The sequence below is a fragment of the Fistularia commersonii genome, chromosome 23, assembly GCF_037954325.1.
Source record: "Fistularia commersonii isolate RoL2024-O1a breed Wild chromosome 23, RoL_Fcom_v1.0, whole genome shotgun sequence".
In the NCBI taxonomy this organism is placed as follows: Eukaryota; Metazoa; Chordata; class Actinopteri; order Syngnathiformes; family Fistulariidae; genus Fistularia; species Fistularia commersonii.
The window spans coordinates 351,097-367,500 of record NC_141306.1 but is presented as its reverse complement, the minus strand read 5'-3'; the positions used below and the strand labels follow the sequence as shown (position 1 = coordinate 367,500).

The window sequence follows — 16,404 nt, the reverse complement described above, 5'->3', positions numbered from 1 at the left end:
CCCGAAGTTAGACGCCATCAGAGCGATCGACGGTGTGGAACGTGCACGGGATAACTGACCCGCCTCTTCAATACTGATGATCGATCAATACTGATCAGGAGGAGGGTTTGGGGTCAAAGGTCATTAGACCCCAGCAGGTCTAGGGGGCCGTTTGATGGACAGGTGGGCGGAGCCAAGTGTGAAGCCACGCCCCCAAGCAGAGGGGGGGCGATAACACGAGGGGGATTAGTGTACGGATAATCTGCGCGCACACACGCGCGCGCACACACACACACACACACACACACACACACACACACACACACACACACACACACACACACACACACACTCAAACACACTCCAATGAGCAGGAGGTGCAGATGATGATGAGAAGCTTCTCACCCTCAGCCAATCAGAGCTCAGCTTCCAGGAACCACAGATGAAGATCACTGATGGTTCTCCTACAACTGGATTATGGAACCCTGAGGAGAACCCTGAGGAGAACCCTGAGGAGAACCCTGAACCCTGCAGAACTTCACTGCCTTTTCATTCCAGGACACAAATGGAGTGAAGGACCAAGAGACGTGTTGGAGGTCCTTCAGACCCGCCTGGATCCTGGTCCTGCACCTCAGCGGTCCAGTCAGGTGGTTCTGTAAAAGAACTTGTCCGGCGTCTGGAGATCCTCTTCCATCCGGTTCGTCTGAACGTGACGTCCAGGAGATCTGGATCTCGATGGAGTCAAAGTCACGGCTCTGAAGATTCTGAAGGTTCTGCTTCTCCTGACCTCATGGGAAGCTCAGAGGAGGTCCTCACGCACCTCCTCCCTCGGCCTGGAGGACGGGAGGCGGGAAGAAGAACCGGGACTCGGCCGTCGCAGCAGAACTCGGACGAGAAGCCGCCCGGGGTTCTTCTCGTCGGGACCTTCGTCGGATCCGCTCGGAGCCGCCGAGCAGACCTTCGGACCGGGTCCTCCTGGACCTCCTGGACCTCATGGGTTCTCCTGAAACAACACTGGGCCAACAAACCCGCATCTCCTCTGCTTCTCATCCTCCTCCATCACCTCCTTCACCTCCATCATCTTCTCCACCTGTTCCTGTCATCCAGCTCCACCACCTTCTCCAACTCCTTCACCTCCATCATCTCATCCACCTCCACCTTCTCCACCTCCCTCCCCTCCACCTGCTCCTGCACGTACCTTGACGGCGTCCGCGTGCGTGACCCTGAGGAAGGGCGTGTCGTTGACGCTGAGCACGTGGTCCCCCGCGCGCAGGCCCTCGCGCTCGGCGAGGCTTCCGGGTTCCACGACGGACACGTAGATGCCCACGCCGTGCTCGGCGCCGCCGCGGATGCTGAAGCCCAGACCCTCGTTGCTGCGGCGGCGGCGCATGGTGACGCGGCGCGGCGCTTCCGGTTCCGGCTCCGCTTCCGGTTCCGCTTCCGGCGCCGGTTCCGGTCCGGGTCCCGGCGCGCCGGCGCGAAGCAGCAGCCCCTCTGACGTGTACTGCTCGAACAGCGGCTGGTCCGCGCGCGGGAGGACCGCGCGCAGCAGCGGCAGCAGCTGGCGGCGCGCGGGCGCGTCCAGCAGCACGTGCAGCGTGCGCACCAGGTCGTACACGTTGCGCCGCGCGTGGTACGCGTTCAGGCAGTGCGCGAACTGCGCGCGCTCCGGCTCGCGCAGCAGCGCGTGGAGCGCGCGGTGCAGCCGACGCACGTTGGCGGAGAGCGCGCGCGCGCCCGCCGCCGAGCCCGCCGACGGCGAGGGCGCGCGCTCCGCGTCCGCCCGGCTCATGGCGGCGGCGGGCGCGAGGGCATGGCGGGGCGACGATCGATCGATCGGTCGGTCACGTCAGTCAATCACTTCCGATCATCTTCATCGATCCATCGCTGCCACGAAGTTAAAGGGGGGGGGGGCACCGGACGCTCACCGGACGTTCACCGGGAGGAAGCTCCCGCTCCGCTCCCGCACCGGTCCCTCAACGGCTCCCGCTCCGGTGCGTGAACGCGTCACACTCCGGTCAGTTCACGCGTCGCTCCCGGTCCGGGAACGTCACCCGCTGCGGTCCGGGACCGAATCCCGCTCCGGTCCGTGATCGCGTCCCGCTCCGGTCCGTGAAGCCTCCCGGGACGCGGCAGCAAAGTTGCGTCCACGCTCCGAGGCTCAACTTGTCCACGCCGTGCTTCTCGCGAAGTGTTTTGACGTCCCGCGCGTGCACCGGCGTGCCTCCGGTCTCGGTCCCGCGCCGTTACTACAGCGACGCACCGGCGCCGCCGCGCTCCGTCCGTCCGTCCGTCCGTGTCTCCGCGCCGGAAGTGACGCAGCCCGCGCGGAGCCGTTGCATTATTTAGACCGCGCACACGCCCGAGCCGCGCGGCCGCGGCCTCGTGCTCGTGCTCGCCACCGACGTGTCGGTAAACATGGCGTCCGATCGGCGCCGGTGCGGCCGCGGCGGCGGCGGGAAAACACCCGCGCGACCGTTCGGCTCTTAACTTGAAAGCGGACAGACCGGAAGTTCGCTGATCTCCGAGCTTCCACAGCGGAAGTGACGTCAGTCACTTAACAGGTGACAGATGGAGACCGAGGGGGGGGCAAGTGGTGTTGAGTTCACGGTTGCCCCAAACACACACACACACACACACACACACACACACACACACACACACACACACACACACACACACACACACACACACACACACACAGGCCAATAAATAATGGAAGGTAAAAAACTGCCGCCTCAAGTTTTGTTTGATTCTGAGCCACTTCCTGTTTCTCTGCAGAGAAAAGAGAGCGCGCGTCTCCGTCATCCTGTCTCACCTGGTCGCCCCTGGCAACCCGCGGCTCCACCCACTCACACACCGGCAGGAAGTGGACCAGGCAGACTTCCGGTCGATGCTCACACCAGCCTTCAGCAGGTCACCAGGAATAGAAAAAAAACAAAATAAACACATTAGCAAACACATTTACAGCCATGGAAGAAATAAAAGTGTGTCAGAAGATGAAAAGGGTTTGGACCAAACATTGATGGGGTGACGACAACCTTCCTCCTCCTCCTCCTCCTCATCATCTTCATCACCATCATCAACATCGCTGACCTCCTCAGACCAGGAGCATGCTAAGCTAACGGCTAACAGACGCCACAGGAAACATGTGGAGGAGTTCCATCCAGAACTCACCTGGTTCCACCTGCCCCTGCAAGATGATCTGGGGGTTCTTACCTGCACCTTCACCTCCACCTTCACCTCCACCTCCACCTCCACCTTCACCTCCACCTCCACCTTCACCTCCACCTTCACCTCCACCTCCACCTTCACCTCCACCTTCACCTCCACCTCCACCTCCACCTTCACCTTCACCTCCACCTTCACCTTCACCTCCACCTCCACCTCCATCTCAGAAGCCTCAGGACTGGTTGTGGTGGAAAACACAAAAACTCATCAGATCACCAGGTGATCTCATTTCTCTCAAGGTTACCAGATTATAAAGGCCAGGATTAATGTTAAATCCTCTGAGCGTGTCAGTGTGTGAGAGTGTGTGTGTGTCAGTGTGTGAGAGTGTGTGTGTGTGTGTGTCAGTGTGTGTGTGTGTGTGTGTGTGTGTGTGAGTCACCCACTGTCACACACTAAATGGCATTGATCCACATCCACAAATAGCCCCGCTGTGTTTGCATGTGATTGATTCTCCTATTTGTCCATGGATGACCGTTCAGCTCACCAGGGGGTGGAGTTGGTGGAGATGATGGTGGAGATGGAGGAGATGATGATGGAGATGGTGGAGGAGGTGCAGGGTGGTCTCCACCCGGCTCGTCCTCCAGGGATTAAGTGGACGTCACCTGTGGGGCTGAAACCTGCCCTGTACAGACTTAATCTGCTGGTTTCATAATCTGAGGTCAACGGTCCAGAGATGACCTCTGGAAGATCTGACACCCGCTGGAGAACCACAGCCAATCACAGCTGGCGCTGACAGAGGCGGGGCTTCACCTTGAAGGGTCACCCGTCAATCATCCAGCCAGTCACTCTCTTCACCCAACAAGCTCTCAGTGTGTGGGCCGAGGACGGAGAACCTGAGAGAACCCTGAGAGAACCTGAGAGAACCTGAGAGAACCCTGAGAGAACCTGAGAGAACCCTGAGAGAACCCAGGCAGGACCCGGAGAGATCGATCAGGACTTCTGCTCAGATGTTTGATCGGCCGATCGATCGGCTCGGCAGTTAAACCCTAACAAACTCCTCACGCTCGTGGCTCGTTTGTTTTGAGAGCATCGTCTCTGTCAGAAGATAATCAGGCGGGGGGGGGGGGGGGGGGAGCGGGTTGGTGTGTGTGTTTGTGTGTGTGTGTGTGTGTGTGTGTGTGTGTGTGTGCAGACGCCTCCAAAGGCTTAGCAGCAGTCAGTCTGGAGTCCGACCTCCCACAGAGTCAGAGGGCCTTTCTGGGGGAGGGTTTGCAGCCACGGTGCCTTCAAGGACGGCTGGAGAACACAGGGGAAGATCAGGGGGGTCTCTCTCTCACACACACACACACACACACACACACACACACACACACACACACACACACACACAAACACAGTGTGAACCTGCTCAGTTCACATTTCCTCCAGGAAGCCAGTCGACTCCCCCAAGGGGATGGATGGACACATGATGGACACATGATGGACACATGATGGACACATGATGGAGACATGAAGGATGGAAGCATGAGGGAAGCATGAAGGACCTCCTGTGTTGTTTCTTCTGTTCTCATCCGTGGGCTGAAGAACCTGGGTTCTCCTGCTGAGAACCCCCAGGGTTCCTCTGGGTGGAGCGTTCAGCCTGAGAACCGGACCGAACCTTCTACCAACTGAGATGGTTCCCACAGTGCAGATGGAGCAGAACCTGTCGGATCGAAGCGGACCTTCTGGAGAAGACCCCCCCCCTTAACACCTTGTGATTAGGATGTGATTATCCACAATGTGAGAAGACCAGCCCTTCACACGCAGAACATCCGTCCCCGAGGAGCGCTCGTCTCTGGGTGAAACCACACCTTCTGGATGGATCAGGAAGCTCCCGGCTCTCCAGGCGGCGCAGAAGATCGGAGCACATGTGGATTAACGTATGAACCCAGGGAGGAGATCGGTGGAGACCAGGCAACCGTTCCCACGGAAACCAGAACATCTGACCAAGCTGAGCAGGGAGGAGATGTGACTCACTGCTGACACACCGTGGCTGCTGGTGGAACTGAAAACACACACACACACACACACACACACACACACACACAAACACACACCAACCAACCAACTACTCCCCACAAATCCACTTCTGCTGAGATTAAAGAAAAAGAAGAAAAAAGAAAGTGTGAAATTGGACTCATTGTTAAAGAAGCCCCCCCCCCCAGCACACACACACACACACACACACACACACACACACACACACACACACACACACTCAGCAGGAACCCAGGCTGACTAATTTATGGATGGATTTCAACAACCTTACTGATTATTTTGAGAACACACACTCATCTGCTGTGTGTGTGTGTGTGTGTGTGTGTGTGTTCTGATTGAACAGCAGTGTAATTAGGCTGAGAAGATTAACACCATTCATCTGCCAATGACTGGGCTGAGGCTCCGCCTCCTCGGTCACATGACCCAGGAGGCGGAGCCTCAGCTGCATCACAGCTAGCAGGGGTCACCGGGGGTCACCGGGGGTCAGCTGGGGTCAGCGGAGGTCAGCGGAGGTCAGCCCGGTCAGGTGGACCTTCAGCAGCAGAAAGGCCGTCTGTCAGTTGGAATGGTTTGGTCGCAGGAGCTTCCTGGACGGAGGAGGACGGCAGATGTTCTCACACAGCGTGACGGGATGAACGAGACCTTAATGAGAGAGAACCTCCACCTCCACCTCCACCATCACCATCACCATCACCATGCTCCTCAACCCACCAGGAGGAAGAGAACACGGCAGGCTTCAGTGTCCATCCTGGACCTCCAGCTACCTGTGAGGCTGGATTCTTCTTCTCTTCCAGAGGTTCAAACTGTCCAAATATTGTGGGAATTATCAAACATCTGTTTCCAGAAGCTTCCCTCCTGTTCCTACTGCAGTTAGATGTTCTCCAGCACCTGGAGCTCCCAGGCAGGAGGCCAAAGGCAGAGAACCATCGCTGACCTTCTCCGGACAAACACCAGGACGGCCGTCCTTCACGAGAAACCCCGTGGAGCTGCGTGACGGCAGGCCGGACGGTGGAGGTCCATCACTCGTCCAGCTACATGAAGATGCTTCCTGCCGGAGCTACCAGGCGCCTTCACATGACAACGCACCGAGGCCAAGGCGGTCTCCATGACAACACGGCCCTCTGTACCAGACCTGGACCTTCACCGCCGCCACCTGCAGGCCTCCAGCCTCTGGCAGGAGACGGGAAGCACTGTTACATTTCATGGCTCAAACAGAAGATCTTCTGAGTGACTTTTATTGTGAAATACATTTGACTGCTGGACTTCATGACGGAGCTGAGATGGACCTGAGGTAGAACCTGGACTCTACATCAGGACCTGGCGGGGGGCCTTCTGGGGAGGAGAACCCCCTCACGCCGTCCCTGTCCGAGGGGGGGTCGGGGTCAGAGGTCAAACAGGAACCTGGAGGTCTTTACGCTGTCCCAGTGACTCTGAGGAGCCACTCGTCCGCAGAAGAACCACTTGTCCGGAGGGCTGAAGTAGACCTTCCATCCCCGGGTCCTGCACCTTCAAGCACCTGAGGTGGTCGGTGAAGAACCCCCGGCCCAAATGTCCACCTCCCCCCACAAACAGTTCCAAAAAAGTCTCAAACCCTTTCCTTGGTAAAGTCCAGGCAAGAAGCTCCAGCAGGAGCCTTCAGGTGGACCACCACCACCTGTGGACCCGGTGGTCCGGGCTGGTTGACCCTGAGGCCGAGGCGGGAACGGCATGCGGCGTGCGGCGCGGTCACTTGGGGGGCGGGGCCCAGATGGGCAGGGGGTGGGCCTCCGTGTTGAAGACGTACCGGTCCAGACTCAGAAGGTCTTCGTCGGTGGAGAACAGCAGGTACAGGTACTTCAGGGTCTCACTCAGGAAGAAGCTCTCCATCTTGTCCCGAGGGCCGGGGTTGGCGGGGTCACGGACGTTGTTGATGGAGCTGTAGCCTCCGCCGGACACCTGCGGGACGAGGGACACGGGAGAAGCCATTGGAGACGCTGCTTCTCCAGGAGGAGGTCTCCTCAGCACACGTCTTGGACCACCTGTCCCTCTGGAGAACCCCAGCTCCCACCTTCTCCCCGAACCAGGTCCTGCGGAGGAACTCGGACACTCGCGTGTTGGAGGGGTCCGTACCTTGGTGTACTTGTTGAAGCTCTGCAGGATCTCCCACCCCCAGTCCTGATACTTGGGGTCCTTGGTGAACCTGAACATGTAGAAGAGGCTCTCCACCGTCTCCGGCCGCAGCAGGTTGTGCCTGTCGGCAGGCTGGAGGTCCAGGAGACAAAGCCGTCAGAGAACCGATGACCCCACGGCGCCAGGAAGGGTCGGGGGTCTTCCGGCGTTACCTTCACGAAGATGTCCAGCCCGTCGCCGGCCTGCAGGCTGAAGTGCACGATCTCAGGACTGAGGCCGCTCTCCATCTGAAGGTACATCTGGTGGCACGTCTCCATCAGCTGCTCCGCCAGGACCATGTGGTCCCCCGGGAGCCCGTTGTGGACCCCCAGGGCCAGGGTCCCCGGCAGGAAGCACACCAGGTGGTCCTGGAGGTGACAGCACCAAGAGGGAGATGGTCTGAACCGTCTGACACACACACACACACACACACACACACACACACACACACACACACACACACACACACACACACACACACACACACACACACACACACACACACACACACACACACACACACACACACACTCTACCATCTTGGGGCTGAAGCGGTTGTGTGACAGCTCTCCCACGAAGGTCAGTCTGTTTGGACCCGTCTGTCTCACCAGATGTTTCTTCACTCCCTCGATGGCCTGGACGTAGTCCTCCAACAGCCTGGACACACACACACACACACACACACACACACAGGTGAGTAGGTGTGTGCTGGTAGGAGGCATCACCAGGGCTTCACTCGTTCATCTGGACTTGACGTCAGTTGATTTGGTTCCTGAAAACATTTGCTTTTCAAGGTGGTTCCACGTCAGAAGCTCCGCCCCCCCGCAGGAGGACGACCGTCTGGAGGTCCAAACATCAGTGGAGGCCACTAGGCTTCATGGGTGGTCCAGAGAATCCATCAGAGGACCTCTGCAGACGGCGAAATGGTGCGGGTCAGGGTCTCGTCAGAGAAGCGGATTCAGACCTGTGAGACCTTCAGCGGGACTAAGGGGGACCTCGGTGTGGAACCGGATCTCCCTCAAACCTGCCGCGACACAACAAGACCAGACGGTCCTGGATCACCGGGATCTCCTGCTGAAGACCACCACTGGTGCTCTAGGAAAAAGGCCGACCATCTTCTCAGCCACGCCGGTTTGTTTACCTGCGTTACTTTACGCCTCTTAACTTGACGACTGTCTAAAGTTCACACTAACTTGTGCACGTTTGTTGGTTGAAGTTAGCTGCTAGGTTTATTTACCGCTGGTTGTGTTCACCTGTTAGTTTTACAGTTCAGACCAGTTCCCTTACACTTGCTTGTTAACATCTCTCGGTTGACGTCCGTTTTTTTAAGCCTCTCGGTTGACGTCTGTTTTTTACGCCTCTTAAGTTGACGCCCGTTACTTTACACTTTAGTTAGCGCTTGTTTACACTTGTAAGTTGGCGTCTGCTTGTTTACATGTTTGTGTTTACATTTGTTTGTTTACATCAGTTTCTTTGCGTCTCTTTATTTACGTGTTACTTTCCACCCGTTCAGTCGACACTGATTCCACCTGTAAAGTTGTTTGTTCAGGCCAGTTAGTTTGGTTTGTTAGTTGACATCAGTTACTTTACGCCTCTTGTGCAACCATGAGTTAGTTAACGCCTGTTAGGTAACATCTGCTACTTGAAGCTTCTTGGGTGACACCTGTTTACACTTTATGTTTCCAACGTGTTACTTTAAACCTCTTAGCTGAGGAGCTTGTTTAGCGGTATCTGTGTGTTTATACCAATGACTGATCAATGTGTGTGTGTGTGTGTGTGTGTGTGTGTCGGGAGCTCACTCGTCCTCCACCCGGCCTCCCTGGATCCACTGCTTGAGGAGGTACTCGTAGTAGCTGTCTGCTCGGGCCCCCAGGGTGAAGACGGCCTTGTGGGAGAACTGCCCGCTGTTGGTGTTGATGAACATGGGCACCAGGCCGTCACGTTTGCCCGGCAGCCTGTGGACCAGCTTCATCACCTTGTTCACCACATCCTGAAGAAGGTAGGAAGAGAGCGGCCGGTGTGAAGATCGTGGATCAGCTCTGGTTTTCTCTCGACTAGCGTTCGACAGGTTCTCCAGGGAGAAGCTCCGTGTCCGTGTCAGAAGGTCAGAAACCCGGCTCCCCTCCTGGTGCTCCCCGGGACCAGGTGGAGAACGTTCTGCTGGGTTCTGACCTGGTAGACGGGTTGGTGGGTCAGGCGGCTCAGCTCCCTGAACTCCAGCTGGATGCTGGTGACCTCGGCCAGCGTGCTGTCGGAGGTCCAGCGGGGGGGGTGGGCCGTCCCCGTCCCGATGTTGACGTCGGAGAAGGGGATCTTGGAGGGCGTCTTGAAGGCCGGCATCAACCTGGCGCCGAGGTCTTTCTTCAGGAGGACGGACGGAACTGAATTACGTCGGCGAAAGTCACATGACCACGAGGGGCCTTGGGATTGGCGGACGCTGCGTTGGACTCACAGCTTTGTCCAGGAAGAGCTGGTCTCCTGACAGGTGGTAGGTGCTCAGCAGACCCCCCAGGACTCGGATGGTGGTCTCAAACAGGTTGACGTCCACGTTCCTGTTGAAGGAGAGCTCCTTCTCCACCCACTGCCTCGCCTCTGCAAACTCTGATTGGAGACATGAAGTAAGCGAGGAGTCCCGCGCCTGGTCAGATCCTCCTGGAGGTCTTCACCAGGGTGACGGCGCTCTTTGCTCTCCGATGAAGACCTTCATGATCTGTAGTCCTTTTGCTTTCAAGGACGAGCAGCCACCGCTCCTGCTTCAGCTCACCTTCACTACCAATGGAACGGGAGCGGCTCTGAAAGCATACCTTCTTTCAAGCCCATGATCCACATGGTGTCCAGGGAGTCCACCAGGGTCAGCCCCAGCCCGAACCACTCGCTGAAGGACTTGGATATGGGCTTGAGCTCGTCGTGGCCCCAGGCGGAGGTCCGGTAGCCCGCCCAGGCGTGCCTGAAGGCCTGGCGGACGGCCTCCAGCCTGTCCGACGCCGCTCCACCTGAAAGCGCAGGCAGGGTGAGGCGTCAGCATCTCCTGCACCGCCTGCTCCAGGCTTCTGGACCTCGTGGTCCTGGTCCGGCCTCGGCACTGACCGGACAACGGGAGGGTTTCGGCGAGCTTGTCCGGCGCCGCGGAGGCCGGGGGCTCGGTGGCCTGCTCCGCCTCCACCAGGGCTCCTCGCCAGCTGCTCGGACGGTTGATGGGAGAGCAGAAGATCAGATCCGTGGTCTTCACCTTCAAGCAGACACGAGCCCTGACACAAACTACCACCTGACGATCTTCTTCTCCGCCTCCTCTTCCTCGCCCTCCTCTGCCGCCCGCTGGGTGTCTGAGACGTTTCCTGATCTCAACAGGCTCGGAGGACCTCTCTTGTTGAGGAAGACCTTCTTCTGTGGAAACACACACAGTGTTACAGCGTGCCAGGAGGTCCTGGACCACGGTGGCTCCTCCAGCAGCTCAGCCCTGTGAAACCCACCTTCACGGGGGGTTTCTCCAGGATGGGGATGTCTGGTCCTCTGGGTTCCATCAGAACATCTGGAGCCACAGCTGGTCCCAGACCTGGACCCCCCACCGGAGCAGGAGATCTACCTGCAGATGGAACCAACACCGGCTTCACACCTGGAGGCAGATCCTTCATCTCCAGCCAGTCCTCCCTGTCCGACAGGCCTGACACACACACACACACACACACACACACACACACACACACACACACACACACACACACACACACACACACACACACACACACACACACAGTAAACATAGACAGAAGACCAAGCCAGAAGTACATCCACTGTAACATCTGGGAGGTTCTGTAGGCCAGGAGGGAGCTGAACGAAACATGAGAACATTCTGAGAAAGTGTGTGTGTGTGTGTGTGTGTGTGTGTGTGTGTGTTACCTCTCCACTGCCCCATGATGCCTGGGTAGGACAGCAGTCCAAAGAGGAGCAGCAGAGCGAGGAGGAAGAAGATCAGGCTCCTCTGGAGGCGAGACAGCTGCTTCCATTTCTGCAGGTGGACAGAGACTGTGTGAGACCTGAGAAGACCTCCATCCATCCATCCATCCATCCATCCATCCATCATCCATCATCCATCTGTCCATCCATCACTTCTTCTGTCCATCATCCATCTGTCCATCATCCATCCATCCATCCATCTGTCCATCCATCACTTCTTCTGTCCATCATCCATCATCCATCATCCATCCATCCATCCATCCATCATCCATCTGTCCATCCATCATCCATCTGTCCATCATCCATCTGTCCATCATCCATCCATCCCAGTCTATCAGAGAAGCCCCTCTGCTGTCTGAGGAGAACCCTGAGGAGATGAAAGTGCTGCCTCTTCTCATTAACTCCTGGGCAGCACCAGCCTTCACCCGGGCAACAGACATGTCGGCCTACAGAAGAACATCTTCAGATCAGGTTCTGACCACAACCTGGTCTTCAGGCATGACATTATGATCTGGTTGAGGATTCTGAGTTCATATGGAGAACAGGAGGAACCTCCTCCTCCTTCTTCTTCTTCTCTTCAGGACAGACAACACTGGATCCAGTGATCCTGCAGTAGGTCCAGGTGGTCAGCAGGGGGCTGTAGGTGCAACCTCCTGGAGGAGGACGACCACCGAGCTCCATCTGGAGATGTTCTACCTCCATCATGGAGGAGCTAGGTGAAGTTCTGCCATCACCAGGAGAACCGGGCGCAGATATTCTAACCCAGTCACAATTAAACCAGATGCAGACATGCCACTGCACTGGAGAAGCAGGTGCAGATGTTCCACCATCACAGGAGAACCAGGTGCAGATGTTCCACCATCACAGGAGAACCAGGTGGAGGACAAAGCAGGAAAGACTCTGACATGTCATGTAACAGATGATGGTTTCTCAAAACCAAAACAAAATGGATGCAATGAGAGACACACACACACACACACACACACACACACACACACACACACACACACACACACACACACACACACACACACACACACACACACACACACACACACACACACACACTGAAGCCCTGTGAGATTCATTTTTCCAGTTAAAAGGATTTCCTGTTTGGTGTTTCTTCAGAGGAACAGAGGGAGGAGGTTTAATCTCCTGCAGATTGTCCTCCACCTCCAGGCTGAAAGATCTAACCACACACACACACACACACACACACACACACACACACACACACACACACACACACACACACACACACAATCATCCACAGCATCTCCGGCATATTGGAGAAGATCTGATTGGAGAAAGTTCTCAAAGGACAAAGAGCTTCCTGTTAGAAGATAAAAGAACATCTACAGTGTGTGTGTGTGTGTGTGTGTGTGTGTGTGTGTGTGTGTGCTCACCCTCCAGCAGGACTTCCGGCGGTGCTTGCCGTTGTTGTAGGCGTGTCCGTCGGGGTCGCTGAGGGTCAGGGAGATGAAGTCCTCTCTGGGGGGGGGGGACATGTTCAGCGGGGGTGCAGACGTCCGTCATAGAAGCTGCGGCAGGACAAGGAACATGGTGAGGAACCTCCTGAGAAGGAGGAGGAGGTCTGAGGTCTTCTGACCATCTGGGTGAGGTCTACATCCTACTATCCACAGAGGAACCCGGGCCAGATGGAGACCAGCTGGACCAGGGTGGTGCCGCAGAGCTTAGAACACTCACGGGTGGACCAGGAGAACCTGGAGGTATCTAGTGCTACTTTCACCCCCGCCTAGCAAGAACCTGCATCACTACTTATCACATTGAGACAAGAAGCTCAAACATCTCCTGGTGTGACCGCCGAGTGGAGGAGTAAGATCTGAGGAGGCCTCGGGAAAGAACCAGCCTCACCACCAGAAGACCAATGTGCACGAGAACTTAGAACCCGTGCTCCAGTGCAGAACGCCCTCGTGATCCCCGTTCATCCCATCCAAACACCTGGTCTTCTGGTCTTCTCACCTTGGTCCACCCGCTGGTCTGGTCCTGGTCTGACTGACCAGGTCAAACATCAGGCGTGACCTCCCACCACACGGGAGCAGATCTCCTCCACCAGGAGCTCCATCCAGAACCAGACCTCCGTTCTTAACCTCAAAACCAAACCCAGCGCCGAGGTGAGCGGCTGGTGACCAACCTGTTTTAACCAGTCCGTGATCAGGGATGTTAGCAAACTAACCCAGCCAACTCCCTCTGGTTATCCCAGCTAACACTTCATAACTGACCTAAAGTGACAGACACTTTAAATAACCCAGATATCTCAGAATAACTAACCCAGCTTACCTCCTCTAACCAACCAAGCGAACACACCAACCCAGTCTTACTGTCACAGCATACTTCTCTAACTAACCCAGCTATATCCTTCTAGCTAACTGCCTCTTAGTAACCCAGCTAACTCCTACTAACACAGCAAACTCCTTCAAAGTAATTAACTACTTATAACCAACCAAGCCGACCCCTCTAAGCCAGCTATCCCCTTTCACCTGACAAAGCAAAATCCCCTTATTATCTCGGTTAGCCCCCCCCGATTAACCCAGCTATTCCAGGTAACTCCTTCTAACTAACCCAGCTAACTCCTTCCCAGTAATCAAGCCGACTACTTCTGAGATAGCAAACTCCCTGAGACTAACCAGGCAAACTCCTTAAAAACCAGCCATGCTAAATCCCTTAAACTAAGCCGGCTAACCCCCTCTAACTGAGGTAACCCTCCTAAACTAACCATGCTAACCCCCTCTAACTAAGATAACCCTTCTTAACCAACCATTCTAACCCCTCTAATTAAGATAACCTCCTAAAATAACCATTCTAAACCCCTCTAACTGAGGTAACCCTCCAAAACTAACCATGCTAGCCCCCGCTGACTAAGGTAACCCTCCTAAACTAACCATGCTAACCCCCTCTAACTAAGGTAACCCTCCTAAACTGACAATGCTAACCCCCTTTAACTAAGATAACCCTCCTAAACCAACCATGCTAACCCCTCTAACTAAGGTAACCCTCCTAAAATAACCATGCTAACCCCCACTGACTGAAATAACCCTCCTAAACTGACAATGCTAACCCCCTTTAACTAAGATAACCCTCCTAAACCAACCATGCTAACCCCTCTAACTAAGGTAACCCTCCTAAAATAACCATGCTAACCCCCACTGACTGAAATAACCCTCCTAAACTAACCATGCTAACCCCCTCTAACTGAGGTAACCCTCCTAAACTAACCATGCTAACCCCCTCTAACTAAGGTAACCCTCCTAAACTAACCATGCTAACCCCCTCTAACTAAGGTAACCCTCCTAAACTAACCATGCTAACCCCCTCTAACTAAGGTAACCCTCCTAAACTAACCATGCTAACGCCCTCTGTCCACCCCAGCTAGCGCTCCCAAACTTACCAAGCTAACCCTCTGTCCAGCCAAGCTAACCCGCCAGCCTCCGCCGCTCCGCCGCCCCCGCCTTACTCTCCGGTTACCGGCCGCCGCTCGCCGCTCGCCGCTCGCCTCCCCGGCGGAGCCCCAGCCCGTTCCCGGTGTCGCGCCGTCCCCCCCGGCCGTGGACCGGGACACCGGGCCGCTCCGGAGGACGTGAGGAGGACCGGGGGCAGCAGTGAGGGGAGGGGCGGAGGAGGCGCTGCGTCATCGATCACATGACACGGAACCCGGATATTTGTTTTTTGTTTTGTTTTTAAAGGTGTGTGAGAAAAAGAAAAGAAAAGAAAAAATAAATGAAAGAAAATAACCATAAACAAATCGCGAGGGGAATGTAACATGTACTTAACTTGGTGGTTCTCAAGGAATCTCAGACCTCAAATTTTATATTTTTTGGTTTTTGGATTTCTCCATAAGTTTTAAGGATTCTTTATATAATTCAAAATCGTTTATAAAGAAGGTAAAATAGGGGGACCACTTTTGGATTCTGTTTTTGTGAATGAAGAACTTGGCCAGGCCTAAAATAACATTGACACAGAGTTCATTTCTTATGTTGCTTAAAAATAAACCAAATGTTATATCATCTCTCAAGAAGGAAACTGGTGACGATGGAAAATTATCTGTAATCCATTTTTGAGTTTTAGCCCAAAAGCCCTGTACTTTTTCGCATGAGAAAAATATATGGTCAGTGGTTTCAATGTTGTCTTCACAAAATGTACAAATATTATCTTCAAAATTAAAGCGTCCCCTCAATAATTCCTTAGATGGGTAGATGTCATTCATAACTTTGAAGTGGGTCTCTTTTGCCTTGGGGGGTATGGGTAGAGTCAGATACATAGTTCGCAGCGTGGCAATCGATTCCTTATCAAATTTATTTCAAATATTATTTTTGTTTTGACGTCCGGGGAATAAGTTTCCTGTGAAACATTTCCTAATAAAGGAGTTGCCGCACTTTCTGTCCAGAATTGAGATTCCCTGGAGTGATAGTCGGGGTAACTGTGGTTGTACGGTTCGGTGCGTCATTATATTTTTGGTCAGGAATACAAATTGTCGAGGCAGTGCGTTTCGTAACTTTAGCAACTCTAATATGGGAGGCTTAAATCTGTGTGTAGTACAGAACTGTTCATAGTCTAGACGACTGCCATTGTCATCCATCAAGTCAATTATTGACCATATACCTTTCTCAAAGCATTCCTTGTAAAACAGAGGTTTGTTGCCACGCAGTACATATCTATTGTTCCAAATTATTGTACTGTGTGGTGAGAAATTGTGTACATATATCATTTTCCAGTATAATAGTATTTGTTTATGGAACTCTGAAAATTGGACAGGAATCTTGTTGATATCCAAGTCAGAGATAAGCACAAGACTTAGGCCACCGACTATGTTGAATAAGTAGTTTGGAGTACAATACCAGAAAGAATGATGATGTTTGATCAAGGATTTCAACCAGTTCACCTTCAATGTCCCATTCAGGCAGTCCAACTCTATCACTTTCAGCCCTCCTTCACTTGTTTCTTTCCCCATATGTGATTTTTTTAGATGGTGTGGTCTGTTCCTCCAGATAAAGTTGAAATTTATTTGGTTAATAGATTTTATGAGTTGATTTGGAGCAGCATTGGAATACACTGGGTATATACATCTGGATAAACATTCCATTTTAGTCAAATATA

The 16,404-nt window shown here is 54.4% G+C and overlaps 2 protein-coding genes across 8 annotated transcripts in view; both read right to left on the bottom strand.

The window, feature by feature from the left end:
* The window catches only part of whrna (whirlin a), a 27,586-nt gene extending 25,289 nt beyond the window's left edge, over positions 1 to 2,297 (bottom strand). For 4 of the 6 annotated variants that reach the window (XM_086171063.1, XM_086171065.1, XM_086171064.1 and 1 more), the window contains exon 1: positions 1,178 to 1,779. In XM_086171063.1, the coding sequence (XP_086027189.1) occupies positions 1,178 to 1,771 (594 nt within the window). In that variant the 5' untranslated portion in view covers positions 1,772 to 1,779. Of the gene's footprint in view, positions 1 to 1,177 lie in introns of all 6 variants that reach the window. The other 2 variants (XM_086171067.1, XM_086171068.1) reach the window with 2 other exon arrangements.
* Positions 2,298 to 6,406: 4,109 nt separating this feature from the next.
* On the bottom strand, positions 6,407 to 14,909 carry man1b1a (mannosidase, alpha, class 1B, member 1a). 2 transcript variants are annotated; one of them, XM_086171061.1, is made up of 14 exons: positions 14,699 to 14,909; positions 12,696 to 12,830; positions 11,233 to 11,341; positions 10,806 to 10,996; positions 10,601 to 10,719; positions 10,423 to 10,514; positions 10,140 to 10,328; positions 9,788 to 9,936; positions 9,508 to 9,696; positions 9,135 to 9,325; positions 7,872 to 7,992; positions 7,509 to 7,703; positions 7,297 to 7,428; positions 6,407 to 7,122 (listed from the first exon to the last, which is right to left on the bottom strand). In XM_086171061.1, the coding sequence occupies exons 2-14, from the start codon at positions 12,795 to 12,797 to the stop codon at positions 6,913 to 6,915; spliced, it is 1,989 nt and encodes a 662-aa protein (XP_086027187.1). In that variant the 5' UTR covers positions 12,798 to 12,830; positions 14,699 to 14,909; the 3' UTR covers positions 6,407 to 6,912. The 2 variants fall into 2 exon arrangements, with proteins under 2 accessions (XP_086027187.1, XP_086027188.1); XM_086171062.1 differs by having other exon boundaries at positions 10,601 to 10,716; positions 14,699 to 14,899.
* Between the last annotated feature and the right edge of the window lie 1,495 nt (positions 14,910 to 16,404).

Bases quoted from the DNA above. Each gene is read 5' to 3' on its own strand.
- man1b1a (XM_086171061.1), bottom strand. From the start codon at position 12,797: ATGTCCCCCCCCCCCAGAGAGGACTTCATCTCCCTGACCCTCAGCGAC. The intron at 10,720-10,805 runs GTGGGTTTCACA...GTGTTTCCACAG, and splicing joins TGGAGAAACCCCCCGTGAAG to AAGAAGGTCTTCCTCAACAA. The intron at 9,937-10,139 runs GTATGCTTTCAG...GTCTCCAATCAG, and splicing joins GATCATGGGCTTGAAAGAAG to AGTTTGCAGAGGCGAGGCAG.